The sequence below is a fragment of the Mesocricetus auratus genome, unplaced genomic scaffold (genome assembly GCF_017639785.1).
Source record: "Mesocricetus auratus isolate SY011 unplaced genomic scaffold, BCM_Maur_2.0 Super-Scaffold_15014, whole genome shotgun sequence".
NCBI lineage: Eukaryota > Metazoa > Chordata > Mammalia > Rodentia > Cricetidae > Mesocricetus > Mesocricetus auratus.
This window is the reverse complement of record NW_024429186.1, coordinates 77,115,190-77,135,794: the sequence shown is the minus strand read 5'-3', so window position 1 is coordinate 77,135,794 and position 20,605 is coordinate 77,115,190. Positions and strand designations below refer to the sequence as shown.

At 36.3% G+C, this 20,605-nt stretch overlaps 1 protein-coding gene across 10 annotated transcripts in view; it reads left to right on the top strand.

Moving 5' to 3' along the window:
• Window positions 1-20,605, top strand: part of Dgkb (diacylglycerol kinase beta) — a 744,334-nt gene that overhangs the window by 269,199 nt on the left and 454,530 nt on the right. For 6 of the 10 annotated variants that reach the window (XM_040743220.1, XM_040743219.1, XM_040743226.1 and 3 more), the window contains 2 exons: window positions 3,372-3,407; window positions 14,295-14,411. In XM_040743220.1, the coding sequence (XP_040599154.1) occupies window positions 3,372-3,407; window positions 14,295-14,411 (153 nt within the window). The remainder of the gene's footprint in view (window positions 1-3,371; window positions 3,408-14,294; window positions 14,412-20,605) is intronic. The other 4 variants (XM_013117861.3, XM_013117863.3, XM_040743223.1 and 1 more) reach the window with 2 other exon arrangements.

The following is a 20,605-nucleotide window of genomic DNA, read 5'->3' as shown; positions in this document are numbered from 1 at the left end:
TATCCACAGACTCCTAATTCAAGACAGGTGATAGCAAGGTGATAAAGGGTTTTGGAGTCACATCTGCAACAGCTTTCTGTTTGTCTTTATGCCCTTAACTGTTGGGGGGGTTTTGTTTGGTTTTGTTGGTGGTGGTGGCTTTTTGACAATGTGGTGTATAGCTTTGACTTTTGAATTCAAATCTTAACCTTTTCTTCGCATCTGTATTACCTTTTGATCCTGTGGGTTCTTGCATTCAGAACCTAGTGAAATGTTAACCACAAGCCTGTGTTTCTTAACCATCACACACTGGCATCGTGTCAGCACTAATGCAATACCACCTCATCTGAATGTTTATGGCAACTAATTCATTTTTACCACTCCCACCTCCGACTCTCTCTGTTCTTTTCCAGCAGCCTACTTGCCTGTATTTTCTCATTTGTAGGAATAGAACTTTAGGTCACCATGAAAATGAGGCTTATTATTTCTCTCCCATATATGTACAGCCATTAATTTTTTTCTGAACATAGAAACTTCATTGCTTTTACCAGGATAATGTACATTTTTATTTTAATGTCCCTAAGGAAATAATCTAATGCATATTTAAATTTTAGAATGGAAATATAATGTATAATTTATTTTTTACAAGCTTTACTATGGTTACCAAACACAGTACAATGCATACTAGCAAATATCAAATTTATATTCAATCACTACTATTATTTTTCTTATGCATCTATAAGTGTGTCTTCATATGTAAATCTGTATAGACTCATAATGCTACATTTCATCTGAATGAAGTGCATTCGTATGTATAAATACTATATACTATATACATAATATGTACTATGCACACCTATATGCATAATCTAAAATCCCTATTAACTTTCAGTTTTAGAGAAAATAACATCTACTGTGATACAAAATCCCTAAATATTTCAGCAAGAAACTTCTACTATTGAGCACGATTTTCTGCATGGTAAAATTTTATATTTACACTATAGAAAACTAACAGCAATCCCCATATATCACTTATTATCCTGCCCATATTTAAATGTGTGCGAGTGTTCTAAAACATATGTTTTATTGCTTTTATTTGCTTATTTAGCTGTTAGGGAAATGGGATGCCATTTTAGATGCATGATTTTATTTAGTTGTTATCCTGAACAATTTATCATATCACAACCACCTCGTTTAGCTTTCTAATAAGTTGCTTCCTCATACAAGCAAAGAAGAATATACTTTCCGAAGTTGGAAACATTTTGAGATTCTTTCTGTTTAGGGTTCTTGAGAAAGGTCTCATTCTGGTTGCTCACGAGTCTCACAGTTCCTTGGTTCATGGCATATGCCTGGATAAAGATGAATAGGAGATAGATGGTCAATGTGGCTGACACATAGCTTTGAACTGGCTTTGTGGAAAGGAGTATATTTTGTCCATCACTCATTAGCTCACCTGTTCTACACATTGAGTGGATTAGAAGCCAGGATATTTATTAAAGTCAAGACTGTCTCAGTGAAAACTCCTCCAAGCCTCTTATCAATTCATCTTTAAAATAATACTAATTTTTCTTGTACATTTTTCCAGTCAGTGAGATATTTGACCAAAGTTCCTTCACACATTGCAATGCCTTTTTCATCAAAAATCTGGCAGCAGTATTTGCAACTCATGTTACATAAGGGTCTTCTAAGCAGAGTTGCAGTTGGAAAACTTGTGTTTCTTGTAGAACTCTCCTAGATTTATTTCCAAGTGCATCAGATTCCTATCCTTTCACTGTGCTACACATTTCTGAGGGTGCCTGGGTTTTTTTTTTACCAATTTTAGACATAGGTATACATTTATTATTTACTTCTAATTCCCTGATCTTTATAGAGTTCCACTGGTTAAGAGAGTAAAACAAAACTCTGTATGTCTGCTGTTTTAATACCCACCAGGGTAATCCAACATTATCTGGATCTTCCTTCACATGGCCTAGATATGGAGGGGAGAGGCAAAATATAATCATGCACACATGTATAAGAAATTGAAGGTTGAAAACAATAGAAAGTTTCATTCAGTATTTTGTGTGTGTTAGAGTCAACTATCTTTACAAATTGGTATTTTATATAATAAGCTCCACAGAAGCCAGGATTGCAGGATTTTGGAAGTTATTAATCTTCTCTTCATTTCTTTCATACATTTGAACACACAGAGAGATATGTATGCACATGTGCCTGTGCATAAATATGCACACACATTACAAAGGTAACTTAGAAAGTCACAGCAGTGGTAGATAATGGAAGAGTACTCTCATAAAGGCTAAAAAGTTTGGACTGGCTTAATCTTTTAAAAGTACTTTCAAATAAGAGGTTTTGGTAATTATTTAATTACACACAAATTGTGCAATTTATTAATAGTAATGGAGTTTACTAATAGAAATAGGTTTAAATAGTGATAGAGTTTAATAACAGTAATGTTTCGTATTCTGGAAAAAGGCAAGAACCATTAGTTCTGCATGCATCCAAAAGGCAGGGTCTATAAGAAGAGATGAGAGCTTGCTGGAAAATGGAATGCTGGTATTGACAAGAAGAAAGACCTAAAGTTATGGGGATTGCTATATGAAGATCTGTGCCAGTTGAGAATGAGTTCTTTCACCAACAAAGCCGTCTTCGGAGGTCCCTTGTCTCATAATGCTGTGTCAGGGCTTTTTAATTTATAAAATATCTTTATGAATACTTTTACATATTTTTTTTTACCCTACATATCTTTTGTGTATGCATTCTGGCTTCTGGTTTTGTGTTTCTATGGGATTCCTGAGTGTGCATATGAATGGGTCTCTTGTATCTGTATCTGTTTCTTATGCCTTTTCTTGGGCTCTTTTCCTTGTGCTGGAATGCTTTGTCATTTTATAATGTATTTCCTTTTGTTTTACTTTTATTATTATGCCCTAGAAACATGTTTCTTTCCCAATGAGAGACAGAAAGAAGATGGACCCAGATGGGAGGGGGGGAGCCTAGGAAGGGGGACTATAATCAGGATATATTATATGAAAAAATCTTTTGAAGTAAAAAAAACGATACTTAAAGAATATGCTAATAACTGAGCTGAGATTAATAAGTTATCACTGTAAAGAAGACGTATATGCACAAAGACAATGGAAGCAGGAGTAGTGAGCAGGAGTGGTTGTTGGTGTAGTCTGAATAAATGAACTCGTCCTTTGGGCAAGTTAGTTCACAATCTGACATAGATTTCTTCGAGCATTCCTTGTCTACTGCCCATTTATTTAATTCAGGGAAACAAAAACGTATATATGAAGAGACTATGGTTCCAATTCATGCATCTTACATATATACAGTAGTATTGTAATATCATTGGTGTTTTCTTTTCTCCTTTTTTATAAACTTCTCTTTCTCAGCAGACTATGCCCACTGCAGGAGTTTCAGTTCCTGAGGTATGTAAGAAAAATGCAATAACTGTTACAACTAAAAGTCATGATCATCTTATGCTGATGTAAGGGACATTTTCATTGATTCCAAATAATAGATAACATTAACACTTTAAAATTAATACAACAATGACCATGATGATGAAACCCACAAAGACAGCTGACCGGATAAAGGGGAGTTCTTGAATCCCAGACTGATGGCTGAGAGGCCAACAGGAGACTGATCCAGACTCCATGAATGTAGTGCCAGGGAGGAGGCCACAGAAATCACTGGGGCCTTGGGTAGTAGATCAGTGTTCACTATGGTTAATGAATGAGCTTTGGGAGCCCATTCCAAATAGAGGGATGTTCCCTCAGCCTGGACACATGGGGAAGGGCCTAGGTTCTGCCCAGGATGAAATGACAGACATTAGAGATTACCCCAAGGAGGGCCTCACCCTCCTTGGGGAATGATGTGGTGATTGGGTGGGGGGCTGGGGGACTGGTGGAGGGACAAGGGAGGAGGGGTGGGAGAGGGAGCTGTGACTGACATGTGAAACATTCTTGTTCCTAATTTAAATATAAACATATATTGAGAAAAATTAATACAATAATGTTAATTTTCTACTTGTCAACTTTTTGATATTGACAGTAAAATTACTGATATTTTCAATTATGGAATAGTCTTAAAGAACTTTCAATTTATATTAGGGACAAAATGAGGGATATTAGAAATTGTATATCACAAAATATCAGAAATTATACATCACAAAATATCTAGAGAGTAATTTAAAGTTACTTTGCAAAGAATATGATCACAACTCATTGTACTCATATATGAAATTCTCAATATCAATTGTAAGGTCATGGCAAAAACAATCCAAGTCACTTTAACTCTTTGATACACTTAGTATGTAGCACTTGATAATAGTGTGCTGAGGGACTTTTGTTCACTTGACAGCAGTAGGAACTTCAAAAGAATGGCTAAGAAAATATTATGCAGCATAAAGCAACTTCATTAGAATAATATGTAGTCAAAATAAATGCCTTTTGTTTGAAAATAACTATAAATTTGCCTCATCTTTAAGTTAATTATTTAATGAAATTTTGTTTTCTTATTTCATTAATGAAGTCAATCACCCACTTTTCTCTGAGATAGTATCTCATTTAATAGTTATCTCTATAGGAACTGCCAGGTAGGGTCTTTTAGCATTAAAATTAAATCTACCTACTTGGGAATGAATTGTTTATAATATATAATACTACAGAGAAACACATTTATTCAAAGAAAAGTTTAATTGTAAACACTGAACCTGCTCTGCCCTCCATACCAACAAGTAGTTATTTCCCAGGTTAGACTGGTTCTAATAATCAGCATAACAATACTCGGTTTTAATGAGAAACTTGCTAGAAAATATGCTTGGAGATCTTTTTGATATATGATGTTCTTAATCTGAAAGAAATATAAGATATTATTTTTCAGTAAGTTGACTTCATTACTCTCTCCACTTATTAGAGGACAGAGATGATAGATTATATGCTAAAGTGACAGAAAATTCAAAAAGTTCATTATTTCATTGCTTTCAGAAGGGTGAAAGAATTGATTTTACATCCTCAAGTCCCTGACTTTATGCCTACCACTGCTCTAGGTCTAACAATTGACAACAAACTAAAGTCTTCATCATTAAGTTTTGTTCAGCTAGAAAGGTACTCATATCTTCCACAAGTTGTAATTCAAATTATCTGTTATTATGATATGCTATTTCTGTTTTAAAGGCAGATATCTTATATATTGTATTTTTAAAGTCTTCCTATTGTATGTTTTTTTCACAGTAAGATAGACTGTTTTTTATAAATTGTAGTTTTTCACTAACCCTCACAATTTTGATATAGCATATTCTTAAAGGCAAATATGGTCATATGTATGTGTGAGGGAACCTCAAAAATACACACACATACTCACTCCACGTGCATCCTAATGTGCTAGTCTATAGAACAACTTCTAATGGGTTAACTGAAATACATTCAAAATAGTAAAAGAACTCATAGAAATGTGCACATATTAAGCATTAACTATCAACTATTAATATTGGGTTACACTTTTTGCATAGGACTGGGAACTTTCCTATGAGGCCATCTTCTAATTAGCAATGCACTGCATTTCTTGAATATAACAATGCCTTGTACCGTGGCATTTTCAGTTGTTTTAAAGTATTACAAAAATTAAAGGCATCTGTGTAATAATTTAATTATTTTTGTTGTTCACTCCCCAACACAATTGTGTCTACATACAACTGGAACACCCCCACTCCCACACAGCTTTCTAACCTGTTTCTTTTCTTTCTTCTTTTGGAAACACTTCTGTATTATATATTTAAATTAGAAGCAAGCTTGATTACCATGGCATTGCCAGTTCTTTCTCCCTCCCCCTCCCTGCCTGCTCCCACCAGTCAGCCCCCTCCCACCCAATCCCCACTCCATTCCCCAGGGAGGGGAAGGCCCTCCATGGGGGATCTCTTGAGTCTGTCATTTCATTCCTGGGAGGGCCCTCGCCCTCCCCCCAAGTGTTCAGATTGAGAGAGCATCCCTCATTGTGGGATGGGCACCCAAAGTCCATTTGTGTGCCAGTGATAAATACTGAACTACTACCCAAAGCCCCATAGATTGCCTAGGCCTCCTCACTGACAGCCACATTCAGGGGGTCTGGATCAGTCCCATGCTGGATTCCCAGCCATCAGTCATGGGTCCAAGATCTCCCCCTTGTTCAGGTCAGCTGTTTCTCTGGGTTTCACCAGCCCAGTCTTGACCCCTGTGCTCATCACTCCTCCCTCTCTGTCACCGGGTTCCAGGAGTTCAGTTCAGTGTTTAGCTGTGGCTGTCTGCCTCTGCTTCTGTCTGTCACTGGATGGAGGTTCTAGGATGGTATGTAAGACAGTCTTCAAAATTATTATCAGGGAGGGGCATTTAATGTAGTCTCTCTACTACTGCTTATTTTGCCAGTTGGTGTCATCCTTGCTGATCTCCGGAGATCTCATTCGTGTCAGATTTCCCCTCAAACCATGGGGGCGAGGGAGAGGGAGCCAGCAAAAAGAGAGGGGGAGAAGAGGAGGGAAGAGGAGAATATGGGGGAGCAGGAAGGTTGAGTTGGGGGAAGAATAGAGGAGAGCAAGATGAGAGATACCATGATAGAGGGAGTCATTCTAATCTGTTTCTATGCAGAGTTTTCAATCTAATTTTTATGGCAACAAATCTGTTAATTTATATTCTCAATTTGAAACAGTAAATGATGATTAAATTCTAACTCCTCCTGAGAAAATAGAGAAGTTTACTTAAAACTGGCAGAACCCTGTTGAGAACGCCACTGCAGCCACCATGCTGAACTTTGAATTTAGTTAACTGAGATGATGAGGGTGAGCACACTTGAGCTCTGCCTCCCATCTTGAAGGTTCTGAAACTGAAGACGGAAGGCTGCAGCCAGAAGGCAGCTTACTTACAGAAGGATGAGTAAGTTTGTCAGGCCTGCTTTTACTTTATATGTGTCATGATGTTATTTTGTAATTACGCTATCATATGTTAGTATAAAGTAAAAATTAAATTACTCAGACATAGGGAGTCCCACTCATTAAGTTTCTCCTTTCCACTTATGGATTTTTTAACTGGAAATACTGTACCATATATGCATCCTTTGAGTTATCTGGGGGTACACAATCCTAGAGTGCGGCATTTAAACCCAACACATGTAGACCACAATATAAAATGTGCCTTCAAGTTTAGGGCATGGGGAACACCACCTGGAACCACTTTAAACCAGGATGCAGTGCCTTCAGATTTGTGGCGTCCTACTATCTCCTGAGAGATATGCAACATCGTAACAGCAATCACTTTAAATTAAGAGGACTCAGTAAGCAATGACAGCACCACAGTGCTTCCTACATCACTACTTACTAGAGCTCACAAGCTCAGCAACATGTGACAAACTTAGTGACAACATTTGTTCAAAGTATTGCTGCTTACTGACGTGTTAATTTATCCCAGTACCAATGTCTCCGCTTTCTCTGTTAATGCTGGCTGAAGCCCTCCCACTTTTAAGGTGATGTAAAAGGTGATTCTGCAGTGGGAAAGAATGTGCCTAAGCTTGCACAATTAAAAGCAACAAGGCATGGATTTGCCTCCAAACCCTTTGTCAGGTTACTTTCATTTAATAAATGCTAATTTAAATTGAGACATGGAGGGCAGTTATGTGTTTAAAAGCATTTGCTCCTCTTGCAGAGAGTCTAGGTCCCATCCCGATTGTTCACATGGCAGTTCACAACCCTCTGTAATACTAGGTCCATCCTTTGCTGTTACTTTCCTCTGACCTCTGCAGACACACATGTGGTACACGCACACACACACACACACACACACACACACACACACACACAGACACATGCAAGCAAACCACTCATTCACATAAAATTAAAGAAATAAGTCTAAAGAGAGGAATTTAATAGCAAGTAAGAAACAGGTATCATTAGATTTTGTACCATTCCTTTTAGGTGTGCTTAACCCTTTAAAATAATTTTAATTAAGACTTCTGGCCGTAACTAAATTTTACTATGGCTTCCTGAGGAGTCGCAATAGATTTGGCTTCTTTGAGGTAAATCTGGCCAGAATATTCAAACTGTAGAGTATGTCCTTCCCAAAAGCAGGTACAGCTGATAGCTGTGGAGCTGTTTATCTTATTTTATTTTTGGAACTGATTTGTGTCTGGAGGCTGTTAAGTTTGTGAGCCCTGATGTATGGAAAGGACTCCTTAAATGCCTTAAACCTGCATATGAAATGTGTTAAGAACACAGCGTTTCTGGGTGATTTCTCTGCAGTCTCAGACAGGGTGGTAATCCCATGCTGACCACTCGTGTTGGGGCAAGTTCTGGGATCCAAGCGATAACTGCTGTTAACCGCAGAGCATTCTTCTTCGTGGCTTTGTATGAAGCCAAACGCTCCGTGGTTGCCTGTCTTTCATGCTGAGACTGCACAGAAAGGAGAGACTCCTGCGCTAGAAGTAATCATCACTTGCTGCTCGTATTTGTCGAGTGATCGATAGCAGCAGGATTAAGTACTGTCACGAACATCTCTTTTGAGAGAGCAGTTTTCACCGATGTACAAATGCTATGCTTCTTAGAGTCAGCATGGGACAGAAAACGCTTGTTTGTAGAGCATGCATTTTAGGCGAGGCCTCTTTATTTGATTTATTCCGTCACTCTGTTTTCTGTGAACGGTGCCTAGCTTTTCTGCTCTCTTTATTATGATGATGATTTTTGTGGAATTCGAATACAATGCATCCCCCTGCTAAGATCTGTTACCTGACTGGTAGAGCCTGAGAATCACAAAATATTGAATTCTGTGTTTAAAATGTCTGCATAGCAAACTCAAGAGCTGATATTTGAAAACGCTCAAATATCAATAAATGTTATTTCTACTTTATGGTTAAAAGTTCTATTTTTTGTGGTCTTTTTTTTAGAGCAGTTCTTTCAGTGTTTGAAAAATTTCTGTTGACTAAAGCAATAATTTTCCCACTATATTTTATCTCAGATAATTTATCTGACAGGAAAATTTGTCGTAATTTGTGGTTTTGAGCTCAAAAAGCTGAGAAAAAAATGAAACCGCAGGTTAAAAGGCAAACCCAACCTGCCATTGTTCTCAAAGCATTTTCCTGTGTGATGTTGACCATGAGGGAATGATGGAAAGCTCTTCCTGACACTGAGTAGTTTTAACATTGGAAATTCTCCATCTATGGTAATTGAAAGCTTTGCAGGATATAGTAGTCTGGGCTGGCATCCTTGTTCCCTTAGTGTTTATACGACATCTGCCCAGGATCTTCTGGAAATTCAATTTCTTAATATCACAATGGAATTTCCCAGGCAAGGTTAATGTACACTTCGATTGGCAGGTGAAGCACTCTGGGCAGTATTTTTCAAGAATGTAACTATTTTCCTTCCTTGGCCCTGCCTCAGAGGAGAAGAAAATGAGTAAGGTTTTTCTAAGTGGGCATGAGACTGTGTCAAACAACCATCTTTGTTAACCTATGTGGCATACATAAAATACCACAACTATCTCAGAAAATTCCTAGACAGGTTGGAAACAGATGTAAAACAAATGAGTATTACAATGAGCCAACACTGAGGGAAATTAAATGATTAGATTCTCCTGCCTTTCTATTTACAGTCTTGATTACTTCTCCAAATTAAGACAAATAATATTTCTCCCCAAACCAAGAAAGTCCCTTGTTTTTCTTGCTATATGGAATTTAAATTAATGTTTCCTATTTTAGTATTAGTAAATTATACATGGAAATATACAATAAACAGCGTGTGCCTTTTTTGTTGTGTAGGCTTTGAGAGGCAAGGGACATCCCCTACCCAGTCATGCATTCCCTCTCTCCTGAAGATTTTGGAAATTGTTTGAAAGATAATTTTCATAAGACTATAGAATGCAAAAATAAAATATCATCAGCTGAAAACTGAATTTTGAGTTTTATTTTATAATGTTTCATAATTTTATGCTCTACAGCATTTATTTAATGCTTTCCACAGACAGTCTAGAAAACTGTTTCATTTATTCTCTGCTTTTAATATCATTTGGAGAGTCTTAACACACACGGGTTTTCCTAGTTTTGTAAGTAGCCAATGTTGATAATAACTAAAAGACAGCTTTGGTAGATAGTCCAGTGTTTCTTGTTACACATTTTCAGTGTGGTACACACACACACACACACACACACACACACACACACACACACACACTGAAAATTATCACTTACAAAGTAACCACCACGAGTTTCATTTGATTCTCCTTATGTTGGCATTTTAGAAATCTAACGATAACTAACAATCAATGCCTCATATGGCAGAACCATTGCTTAGAAGCATTTTTCATACTGTAGTGTATTGACCCCATGCCTTATATACCTATATCAAAGGACCCAGAAGTAAGCTATTTCATCTCCATATATCACAGCGTTTTGCTTTTGAACTGACACTGTGGAGCACTTTCATATTCAAGCACTAACCTGGGTTATTTGAATATGTATCTGATATAGTGAATGATTGTTCTTCATTGATGTGAATTAGAAACGATGAATTTCTTTATAATAGCAACACCAGTGAGCTCCTGAAGGGGAAGCACACCTATTTTTAATTTATTTGTACTTTGTGCTTATAGGACACGTACTCTAAATGAGGTAGAGTACTCAAGAGTTTATAGATTATATTTTTCTACTAAATCTCGACAACTCTGTAAAATTGAAACCAGCATGCTTTTGTGTAGGAGCGCGGGATTATACAGTGTGTAAGCAGTAGAGGTGTGATTCAGCCCATGCTTCCTAATTTCTAATCTCATCCTGTAGTGGCATCTTCATACATATTTCACTGTTTAGAAATATCTGGGGATAGAATAATAATTTATAAACAAAGAAAAGAACTCTTAGAAAAATATCAGTGCCTACTAGAAATTATGCTTATATGTAAAAACACCATTTTTATTGTATGAAAAGAAACCATAAAGTATTTAAATGAGAGGAATACTAATACACCACTCACTTTTAGCCATATCAGAAATAAATTCAATGAATTGGCAAGGTAAGTGAACTATGCTGATTATTATTTTATTTCAAGAAGATTACATATATATACATATATGAATATATTACATATATATAAATCCCTTGTTATTTAAAAATAACCTTTCTCTTAAAGCTACCTAAGAATGTCCTTCAAAATTATAGAAAGCAAAATCCAGCATTAACAAGTATCTAGAGTTAATATGGCTAGCATGTGAAGCAGTAATAGAAAGTATATGGGCCTAAACTGATAAAATGCCCATGCCCATCAATTATCAGATTGTTTCTTATTGCAACTAGATATCATTCAAGAGTTATAATTATGGTGTCTAATGGACTTCAGAAAATGTAGTGTTTAAATCTTAGTTGGTATTCAGTTCCTCATCTGTTTACCTTGACTGTTACCAGGCAGTGATTAAGATCTGTGTTTATGAGTACATCAGCATTGTCTTCTATATGGGACTTTGATTACAAATTCCTCAGGACTACAGAATTGGCATTGAAGCAAAGCTTAAAAGACTAGAGAAGCCTCTACCATTAGGCTAGAGATTTGTTGCCAAGACCAAGTGTTCAAAATATTCAAAGCCAGTTTTCCAGAGTGAAGAATAATTACAGGTGTCCTAAACTAGGACAGTGGTTGCAGTCATCAAGGAACAATGAGGATGCCAGTGTAGCCACACAGAGCAAAAGGGAGCATGTCAGACTTTTAGGGTATTGACTATGGGAAGATAAAAGGATGTTGGTCTACTTGGTGAAGATTACAAAAATGCAGGGAAAAAATGATAGTATTATACCTATTAAGCCATTGATGGGTAGTGTGTAGTTGTTCAAGTAATGCTAAGTGTCTTAGAAGGAGAGATTAAAAAGGCATTTGTACCTGAGAGCTAAGTTTAAGGATAAGGCATGAATTGAGATTATGCATTTAGACACCTTCATAAAATTGTAATTGAAAGGTTTGGGATGGAAAGAAGTTTCTTTGGAAGCAAGTATATGCTGTCAAGATGATTGGGCCAAAGAAAGGCTTATTAAAGATCCCAAAGAGGATAAAAAATAAGATGAAATGAGACTGAGAAACCACATAGTGTGGTTTGTCCAGAGACATGAGGAGGAGCCATGTCCTCAAAGCAGACTGAGGTATGAGTTTAAGAAGTAGGAAGTCTGCCTCTTCTTCCATCAGCCACTGAATGAAGGTTCTGTTTCCCAGACTCTCTGGCCATGGGATTGTAGGCTGGCACTCCCCAGATCTATGTCTAAAATCCATATATGAGAGAGTACATGCCATGTTTCTCTTATTGTGACTATGTTACCTCACTCAGGATGGTTTCTTCTAGTGTCATCCATTTGCCTACAAATCTCAGGATTCCATTGTTTTTTCTTCTGAGTAGTACTCCATTGTGTAAATGTACCATATTTTCTCTATCCACTCTTCGATTGAGGGACATCTAGGTTACTTCCAAGTTCTGGCTATTACAAATACTGTTGCTATGAACATAGTGGAACAGACATCATTGTTTTATGAATGGGCATCTTTGGATATATGCCTAAGAGTGGAGTTGCTGGGTCTTGGGGTAGGTTTATTCCCATTTTTCTGAGGAATCTCCATACTGATTTCCAAAGTGGCTGAATAAGTTGGCACTCTCACCAGCAATTGAGGAGTGTTCCCCTTTAACCACATCCTCTCCAGCAAAAATTGTCATTGGTGTTTTTGATTTTAGCCATTCTGATATGTGTGAGATAGTATCTCAGAGTTGTTTTGATTTGCATTTCCTGGATGGCTAAGGATGTCAAGTGCCTCTCAGCCATTTTAGACTCCTCTATTGAAAACTCTCTATTTAGTTCTGCAGCCCACTTTTTAATTGGATCCTTTGGTGTTTTGGATACTTGCTTCTTGAGTTCTTTGTAAACTTTGGAGATCAACCCTCTGTCAGATGTGGGGTTAGTGAATATTTTTTCCCATTCTGTGGGCTGCCTTTTTGTCTTGCTGATTGTGTCCTTTGCCTTACAGAAGCTTCTCAGCTTCAGGAGGTCCCATTTATTAATTGTTGATTTCACTGTATGTGCTCCCACTGCTAAGTACTGACCTGAACTCAAAAAGCCAGTAACAGAGAGGGAGGACTGATGAACAAAGGGATTAAGACTGGGCTGGTTTAACCCCCAGAAACAGCTGACCTGACAATGGTTAACTCTTGAATCCCAGGCTGGTGCCTGGGAATCCAGCATGGGACTGATCAAGACCCCCTGAATGGGAGTGTCAGTGAGAAGGCCTAGGTAATCTATTGAGCCTTGGGCAGTAGATCACTATTCATCCGGAGTATACACATGGACTTTGGACTCCTATCCAACAATGTGAGATGCAGTCTCACTCTGAACTCTTGGGGGAGGGTCTGAGCCCTGCCCTGGATGACAGACTGTAGACACCCCCATGGAGGGCCTCACCCTCCCTGGGGAAATGAGGGGATATTGGTGGGGCTTGGCAGGAGAGCACGGGAGGTGGGGAGGGAAACAGAGAGGGACCTGGAACTGACTTGTGCAGCAACCTTGTTTCTAATCTAAATTTAAACTTAAAAATAAATAATAAAAAAAGAAATAGGAAGACATTTTTTCCTGTCACAAGCTGTGGTTTAGGTAGAGGAGAACACCATTCAGTGTATCAATGAGAAGCTTATTGAAGATATTAATAGAAGCTGAGCAAGAGTGATAGTTGCTGATTGGTTTAAAAAGGTAAGAAAAGAGAAAAGAGAGAAAAGAGGCAAGCAATTCTTATTCTGTATACATACTCACACACATTATATGTATATTTACTTGTTCTTCTCTTTGTTTCATTATTGGAACAAAAGAATTAGAAGGAGTAGAAACTGAATTTCCCAATACATATAGCCCCTAATATAACACAATAGCCTCAAAATTAATCATTCAGTTAAAAATCATTTTTAGTTCTGAGTATATTTATAATACTATTTTTAATTCTTATCAAAATTCTTTAAATTTTAATCAGTTTATTCTATTTTTAATAAAGCTAATAAATTGTTATAGTTCTTACATAATTTTGATACTGGGTGTGTCTGGATCATTCCAGTTTTGATCTCTTCCCCATGTTTCTTTAACTGATATAATATTTTGATCACAATGCTATGAAACACATTGATTTGCTGAAAGAAAAACTTTGTGTTTTTGAGAACACATTCCAGATTAGCTAATTGGGACCAAGTTTATAAACGTGGAGGCCTTTTAAAAGATTCCCCTTTACCCATTTCTGCCTCTTAATTTCAATATAATTTATCAAATATATTTCATATACTTTTTCTTTTTTACAGGAAAGACAATCATCAGCTAAAAAGGAAAAGGGCAGCTCCCAGCAGCCCAATAAAGTGACAGACAAGAACAAAATGCAAAGAGCTAACTCTGTTACTATGGATGGACAAGGTTTGCAGGTAAGGGTTCCAAAAGTCCAAATTACTTTGTTACTTTCTTATTCTGAGAGGGCATATGTTCAGTTATCAACACATTCTTTCATCATTTATATTATCCCACTAGACTTCTTTGGAAAGATCATTATTAATTTATCAAAATGTCAGTCTTAAACTTGATTGACAGAATGACATTCTGGTTAGATTAATCATTTATAATGTTATCTCCATTTAAAGTGAAATTGGCAAAAAAATCTTCTGTGAGCCTGAAAGTTAGAACTAATATATAACTTTATTTTGTACACATGTGTTATTTATACCTATTATCTGTCTCTATCTAGTTATAATCATATAGACACACACACACACGCACACACACACACACACACACACACACACACAACACACAGACATGTGATTATTTCATGCACATGCTGGGTCTGATTTTGAAGAGCTAATAAACTGTGAGATTATGCCTTTAGAACAGAAAGAATGCACTCTGTGTAAACAATTTTCTTTTAAATAAAATAATAAAATGAGATAATAAGTTAATATATAAACATTTCTACATTTAAGCTAAATTCAAATACCATACATATTTCTAGGTTAGACAAAGAGAAGTGGCTGAAATTTTTTTAAATCTATGAATTCTAACTGTGACCTCTGACACCAAAATCCATCTCATCCATCTATTTAACTAATTTCCTCACGCTAACAAAAAAGAATATTTGTTAACAACATCATTTTAATCTATAGACCTGTGTGATTATTTCATTTTTTCATCTACATGTTTGTCTTCTTTGTATTTCCTTCTCTTCCTAATGTATTTGAAGCTTCAGCCTTCTCAGCAACTGCTCACCACATGGATGGCTAAGGCACATATTTGCATACAAATCATGTGATTCTGATAAATATTCATTTTAAACAGATTTAATTAATGATTTTATCTTTTGTAATTGTTATTTTATTTATGATGCTAAGTACCACATACTTTATAACCTGTAATAAGTAACACAGTTAAGATTAAATCAAATATGTCTAATAATTGCTTTATTAGAACATTGAAAATTTCATGAAACAAAAATAATAATTGTAATAGGATCTCACCTTGCCAGTGAATTTGTGTTAGTGGCCGCATCCCTTTGGGCATGGCTTCAGGTGTGGACATGACCACAGGTAGAGAAGCACGGGACTGCCTTTCTAAATATTGCTAACCATAGTTCTTACTCGATAACTGTTTTTGCAATATATAATTTTATTATGTTAAAGTTGAAATCTTTCTTTTTATTTAGGCAGAAAAGTGGAGATGATGGGGGATGCCCTTCTTTATATGTGTTTCTCTTATTGGTTGATGAATAAAACACTGTTTGCTCAATAGAGGCAGAAATATAGGCAGGTCTAGAGGACAAGGACAATTCTAGATAGGAAGGCAGAGAGGGCAAGCAAGGAGATGTCATGTAACAGAGAAAGGAGTAACAGGTCAGGACCCTTCTCTGATAATGTAAGACCATGTGGTAATACTTAGATTAATATAAATGGGTGAATAATTAAGACAGAGCTAGTCAATAAGAAGCACTAGCCATCATCCAACAGTTTAGTCTCTGGGTGTTTATTTTGGGTTGAGAAGGTCAGTGGGACATGGCAGGACAGGAAACTCCAGCAACAAATATTGCCTACCTATTGAAAATGAGATAATTTTTGTAACGTAATAACACACATTACAAATAGAAACTCATTCCTGAATAATTAGATGTATGTGTAAAAAGAAATTTTAAGGAAAGATATTATATTCATGTATATAAAATGCAAACATGAGAGACTGTGTCTGGGTGTCCTTTTTGGAAATCATATCCATGTGTTTAATAATATTACATGTGACTCCTCTCAAGTTTGACATCTATCCACAATTCGGATAACAAAACCTTTACTCTGTGATCCCGTAGATTTTTTCCAAGTGCAATCAACACTTCCATTTAATATAAAAATTGTAAAGACTGATTTTAATAACTCTGGGTTATTGCCTGAAAGTTCAATTTGTAAATGCAAGTTCATTTAACACACGGTTAGGTACATATTTCTCATCATGAAAAACAGGCAGGGATCATTTGCTTCTATGACACTACGGCATTATTCTACATATAGTTTGCATAGCTTGAATCTGTTTGATGGTGCTCTCTACTAACATGAATTTGCTGTCATTATACTTCTTGTTATCACTTTAGAAACTATTGTTTTGATTCTCTAAATTAAAAAAAATTCTCCATGTCCTTGCCAATAGTCAATGGCAGAGCCAAAGTCTGACTCAGGAGTGCCTTGACTTAGAGTTCCTGTACTTAACTCCTACAATATCTTTTTTCTTACTCAACAAATCCAAATGTGTGTAAGCATTAAACTTCTGAACACTTTACTCTCTCATGCACTTGTTATATTATTTCAAGTTCTTCAACAACAGTAATGTATCCACTGGAGCAATAATGTCTGTTGTTTCTCTTTCCTAAGAGTAAATAGTCAGATTTGAAAAATTCACATTTTAAGGCAAGAACTGAATGGTGCATGTGGAGTAACATGGAAATTTTGCATGATGTTGTGCAAAGTTATATTTCAATATTTATTGAGACAAAGCTATCATATTTAACCTTCTATGGACAGGGATGGTAAAATTAAAACACAGATGATCAATACTTTCTACACTTGTAGTCTGAAGACAATAAAAACCTTCATAACAATGTTGACATGTGAAATTATCAGATAAAATTTTCAGTTGGCAAATGCAAACATAAATTCAGACAAAACCGCAGCAAATAAATAAATCTGTGAGTTTTGAAAATGTTTGAGTTAATTTGGTGTATTATCCACTACATAATTGAGTTCATCTTGGATGTGGGAATTTTCATAGTTTTGAAAAGAATGTAAAAATTGAAAAAATCCCTTAATAATTATTTTATGCAAATTGGAAAATATGTTTGGTTGCATATCATTTTGGGAACAAAATAATCATTGGGTGTTTTTGAGGTAAGATAAAAATACATGCCAGAAAAGTACTTTTCTGTGAGCTTTAAAAGGTCTATGCCATGGAAAAGCATTGAATTGTAGCCCAGTTTGCATATAACTCATTGACAGGAGAGGTCTACACTGCTTAAAGAAGATTAATCATAGTTAGGCACATTCATCTTCCTCCTTTTCAGCTAACCAGTATAATGATCAGGATTATTATTTCTAATTAGAGGAAGTAATAGATCATGCATAACCCTAGGATGAGTCTCATTAATTAACTCAAGTCCTAGGGGACTTCAAACAGCAGTGGCTTGGCACTCTGTCTTTGTCATTGCTCACACCATAGGTTTACACTTCAAACACAATATCAAATGTAATGGAAATGTCAATTTTTAACACACAAGAACTTCCAAAATAATGAGAATAGTATGATGTGTCAACAAATAAGGAAAAAATAATAATTGGTTAATCTTTATTATGAGATATTTATCTTGACCCCAAATATTATGTAAAAATTTCTGAGTAAAAATATCGCTGAAGTATGAAAGAATCCAGGTTATAAGACTTCAAATCAATGACAAAGTAACCTTAATACTTAATATCTTAACCCAAACTGGTATGTTCTTCCGTACAATTCATTTACCCTGTTTACTTTCTAACTTCATGTTTGATAATCACCAATAAACTAAACATAAACACATGCACTATGACAAATACTTAGTATGCATACACATCTGTTCATTTCTTTGATCAGTTTTTATAGTGCCCTAATCTTATTAACTCTTTTCTAATTGTTCTTTATAATCTTATAAGTCCTTGTTTATGTGAAAGGTTATTGGTCTACAGTTTTAAGAACTACAACTTTTCAGTAGGGTGCAAGATGTTGGTGGTACATACCTTTAATCCCAGCACTCAGAAGGCAGAAGCAGGCAGATCTCTGAGTTTGAGGCCAGCCTGATTTGTGGATAGCCAGGTCTACACAGAGAAAGCATATCTTGGGTGGGGGAATACAAGTTTTCAACTGAGTTTACTTGTCCTTACAAATTCTATATTATAAATAATATGCAAGACAGAGCTGAGTAAGACAAATACCAAAAAAATTGGAGTTGTATATAGTTAAGGAAGACAGCCCAGAAGGTAATATACAGTTAACTAATTGAAATTGGCAAGATTGTTAGCCATTTGGATGTATGGAAAATGGACAACTCAAAGCACTCTCAAGAATATGCCTCCTGATCTGCAGGAACAAGAACTAGACAGAGAGAAGGCTAGAGAGAGATAGTCAACCTAGAAAGTTGTAAATAGTACTATAGAGAAGTAACAAGTACTCAGTGCTCTAAGTCCTAGAAAGTTTTCCTGAGCTCTTTTGATGTGAGCAGAAAAGGGATGTGATTCCCAGTCTATTTTAAAAGGCTCATTCTCGCTAAAATTTGTTTATTAGAGAACTGGTGGGCCGGTGCATAAGTACCATGAACAGTTAAAGGCTGTAGTATCAAAGGCTCACCGCAGGTCTTTGGAGGTGGAAAAATGTTTTGGGGAAAGAATCAGACTGGTGAAATGATGACTAAATGGATAGTTTCATGGGACTGGCAGTGACAAAAATGGCAGAGTTGACATCAACTGAAATGTTGAAGTGCTTGGGTGATTGTGGTTTGAGGAGAAATTCCTGATGCCCAAGAATCTAACACTACATGGGCAGACCAACAGATAAGTCTATAATTTGAGGGAAAGAATGATTATATTTTTATGTAAAGCATGTCCTGATGGTACTCTGAATAATAGAATGAGATGAGGTTACTGAAGGCCTAGGTAGGGAGGTAATGAACTGTCTTAACTCCAGAGTCTCACTTTTTAAATTGATAGTATTAGACTGCCCCTATGTCAGAATACAGAAGACTTCACATAATAAAATCTATTCAACATGGGGGAGAATCCAGTGTTAAAACTCTGTTTACTCATGTTTCTTATAGGAGACACAGGGTGCCTCGGATACATTTCAAACATAGAAGGTGGGGGACGAGCAGCTGAAGGAATATCCAAAGATGACTTTCATCTTTTCTAAATGCTGTTCTACTCAACAATGATCTATATGCCATGGGAATTGTACCTTCAAGTGTCCATAGTTTTAGTCTAAAGTGATAATCTATTGGTGGTTATTTCTTTAGCTGTGCCATCTCAACAAAATGAACCTAATATTTTAGTATAGCAATGCATGAGGTTTCAGAAAAATACTTTTTTACTTCATTTAAAAATGTTTTATAAGAATGATTTCTAACTCTAATAGGACTTAGGACCCACTCAACTTGAAGGAACCCATCCCTAGTATTGGATAACTAGCCCACTACTCATTGCTAATGATGTCATGGATCTTGAAGGAGAACCTGCAATCCCCACATTTCTAAGCCAGCATAATTCGTAATAACAGTCTAAGCATTTGTTCTTACACTCTCAGACACATCTAGTCCTCACACCTCACCAGGGAAACTTCTGTTTCCATGGACAGTATAGAAAAAACAATAAATCAAAAGGCAGTGTTGTGTATCCTAGTCAGGATGGATATATCTATAATCCCACAGATTCAGAGAACCCTGCTGAAGAAGGGATGAAACAATAGTAAAAATCAGAGGATTAAGGAGTTTATTGTAAGATTGCCTTTCCTCCTAATGCCAGAAGCTACAGCCACAAAGTCTCCTCAACGTAACAGTTTGAAACAGGAGCTAAACAAGGACAATGAAAATAAGCACGCCAAAATTTTTGGTAGAAGGTCCAGGGGTCACAACCATTTAAAAAAAATCTCTGGTTAACTAAGGAATGCTGACAGTGGGAGACAGGGAAGAGCACACAGTTTTGTTATCCAACACAACATGGTCAGCCCTGAAACAAACACACAAGTATCAAACAAAGAAGTTTGTATTTAGGATATGTATATATAGGCCTATACATCAATGCTTATGATAACAGTTAATAAAAAGAGGCCATGAATTTGAAAAGAAGCAAGGAGGGGTATTATGAGAGGTTTTTAGGGAATGAAGGGAAATGTGAAATGTTGTAGTTATAACTTCAAGAAGTTTCCTGGTAAAGGATAAATTAGAAGTAAGAAAATAAACTTGCATGTCCGTTAGGTAGTCCTTAGGTCCTGCTTGTTTTACCAAATGTCTTAACAATATACTTTAGGTAAAAGAAACTACTCCAGGGCCAAGGGTGAGATTGAGTAGATAAAGTGC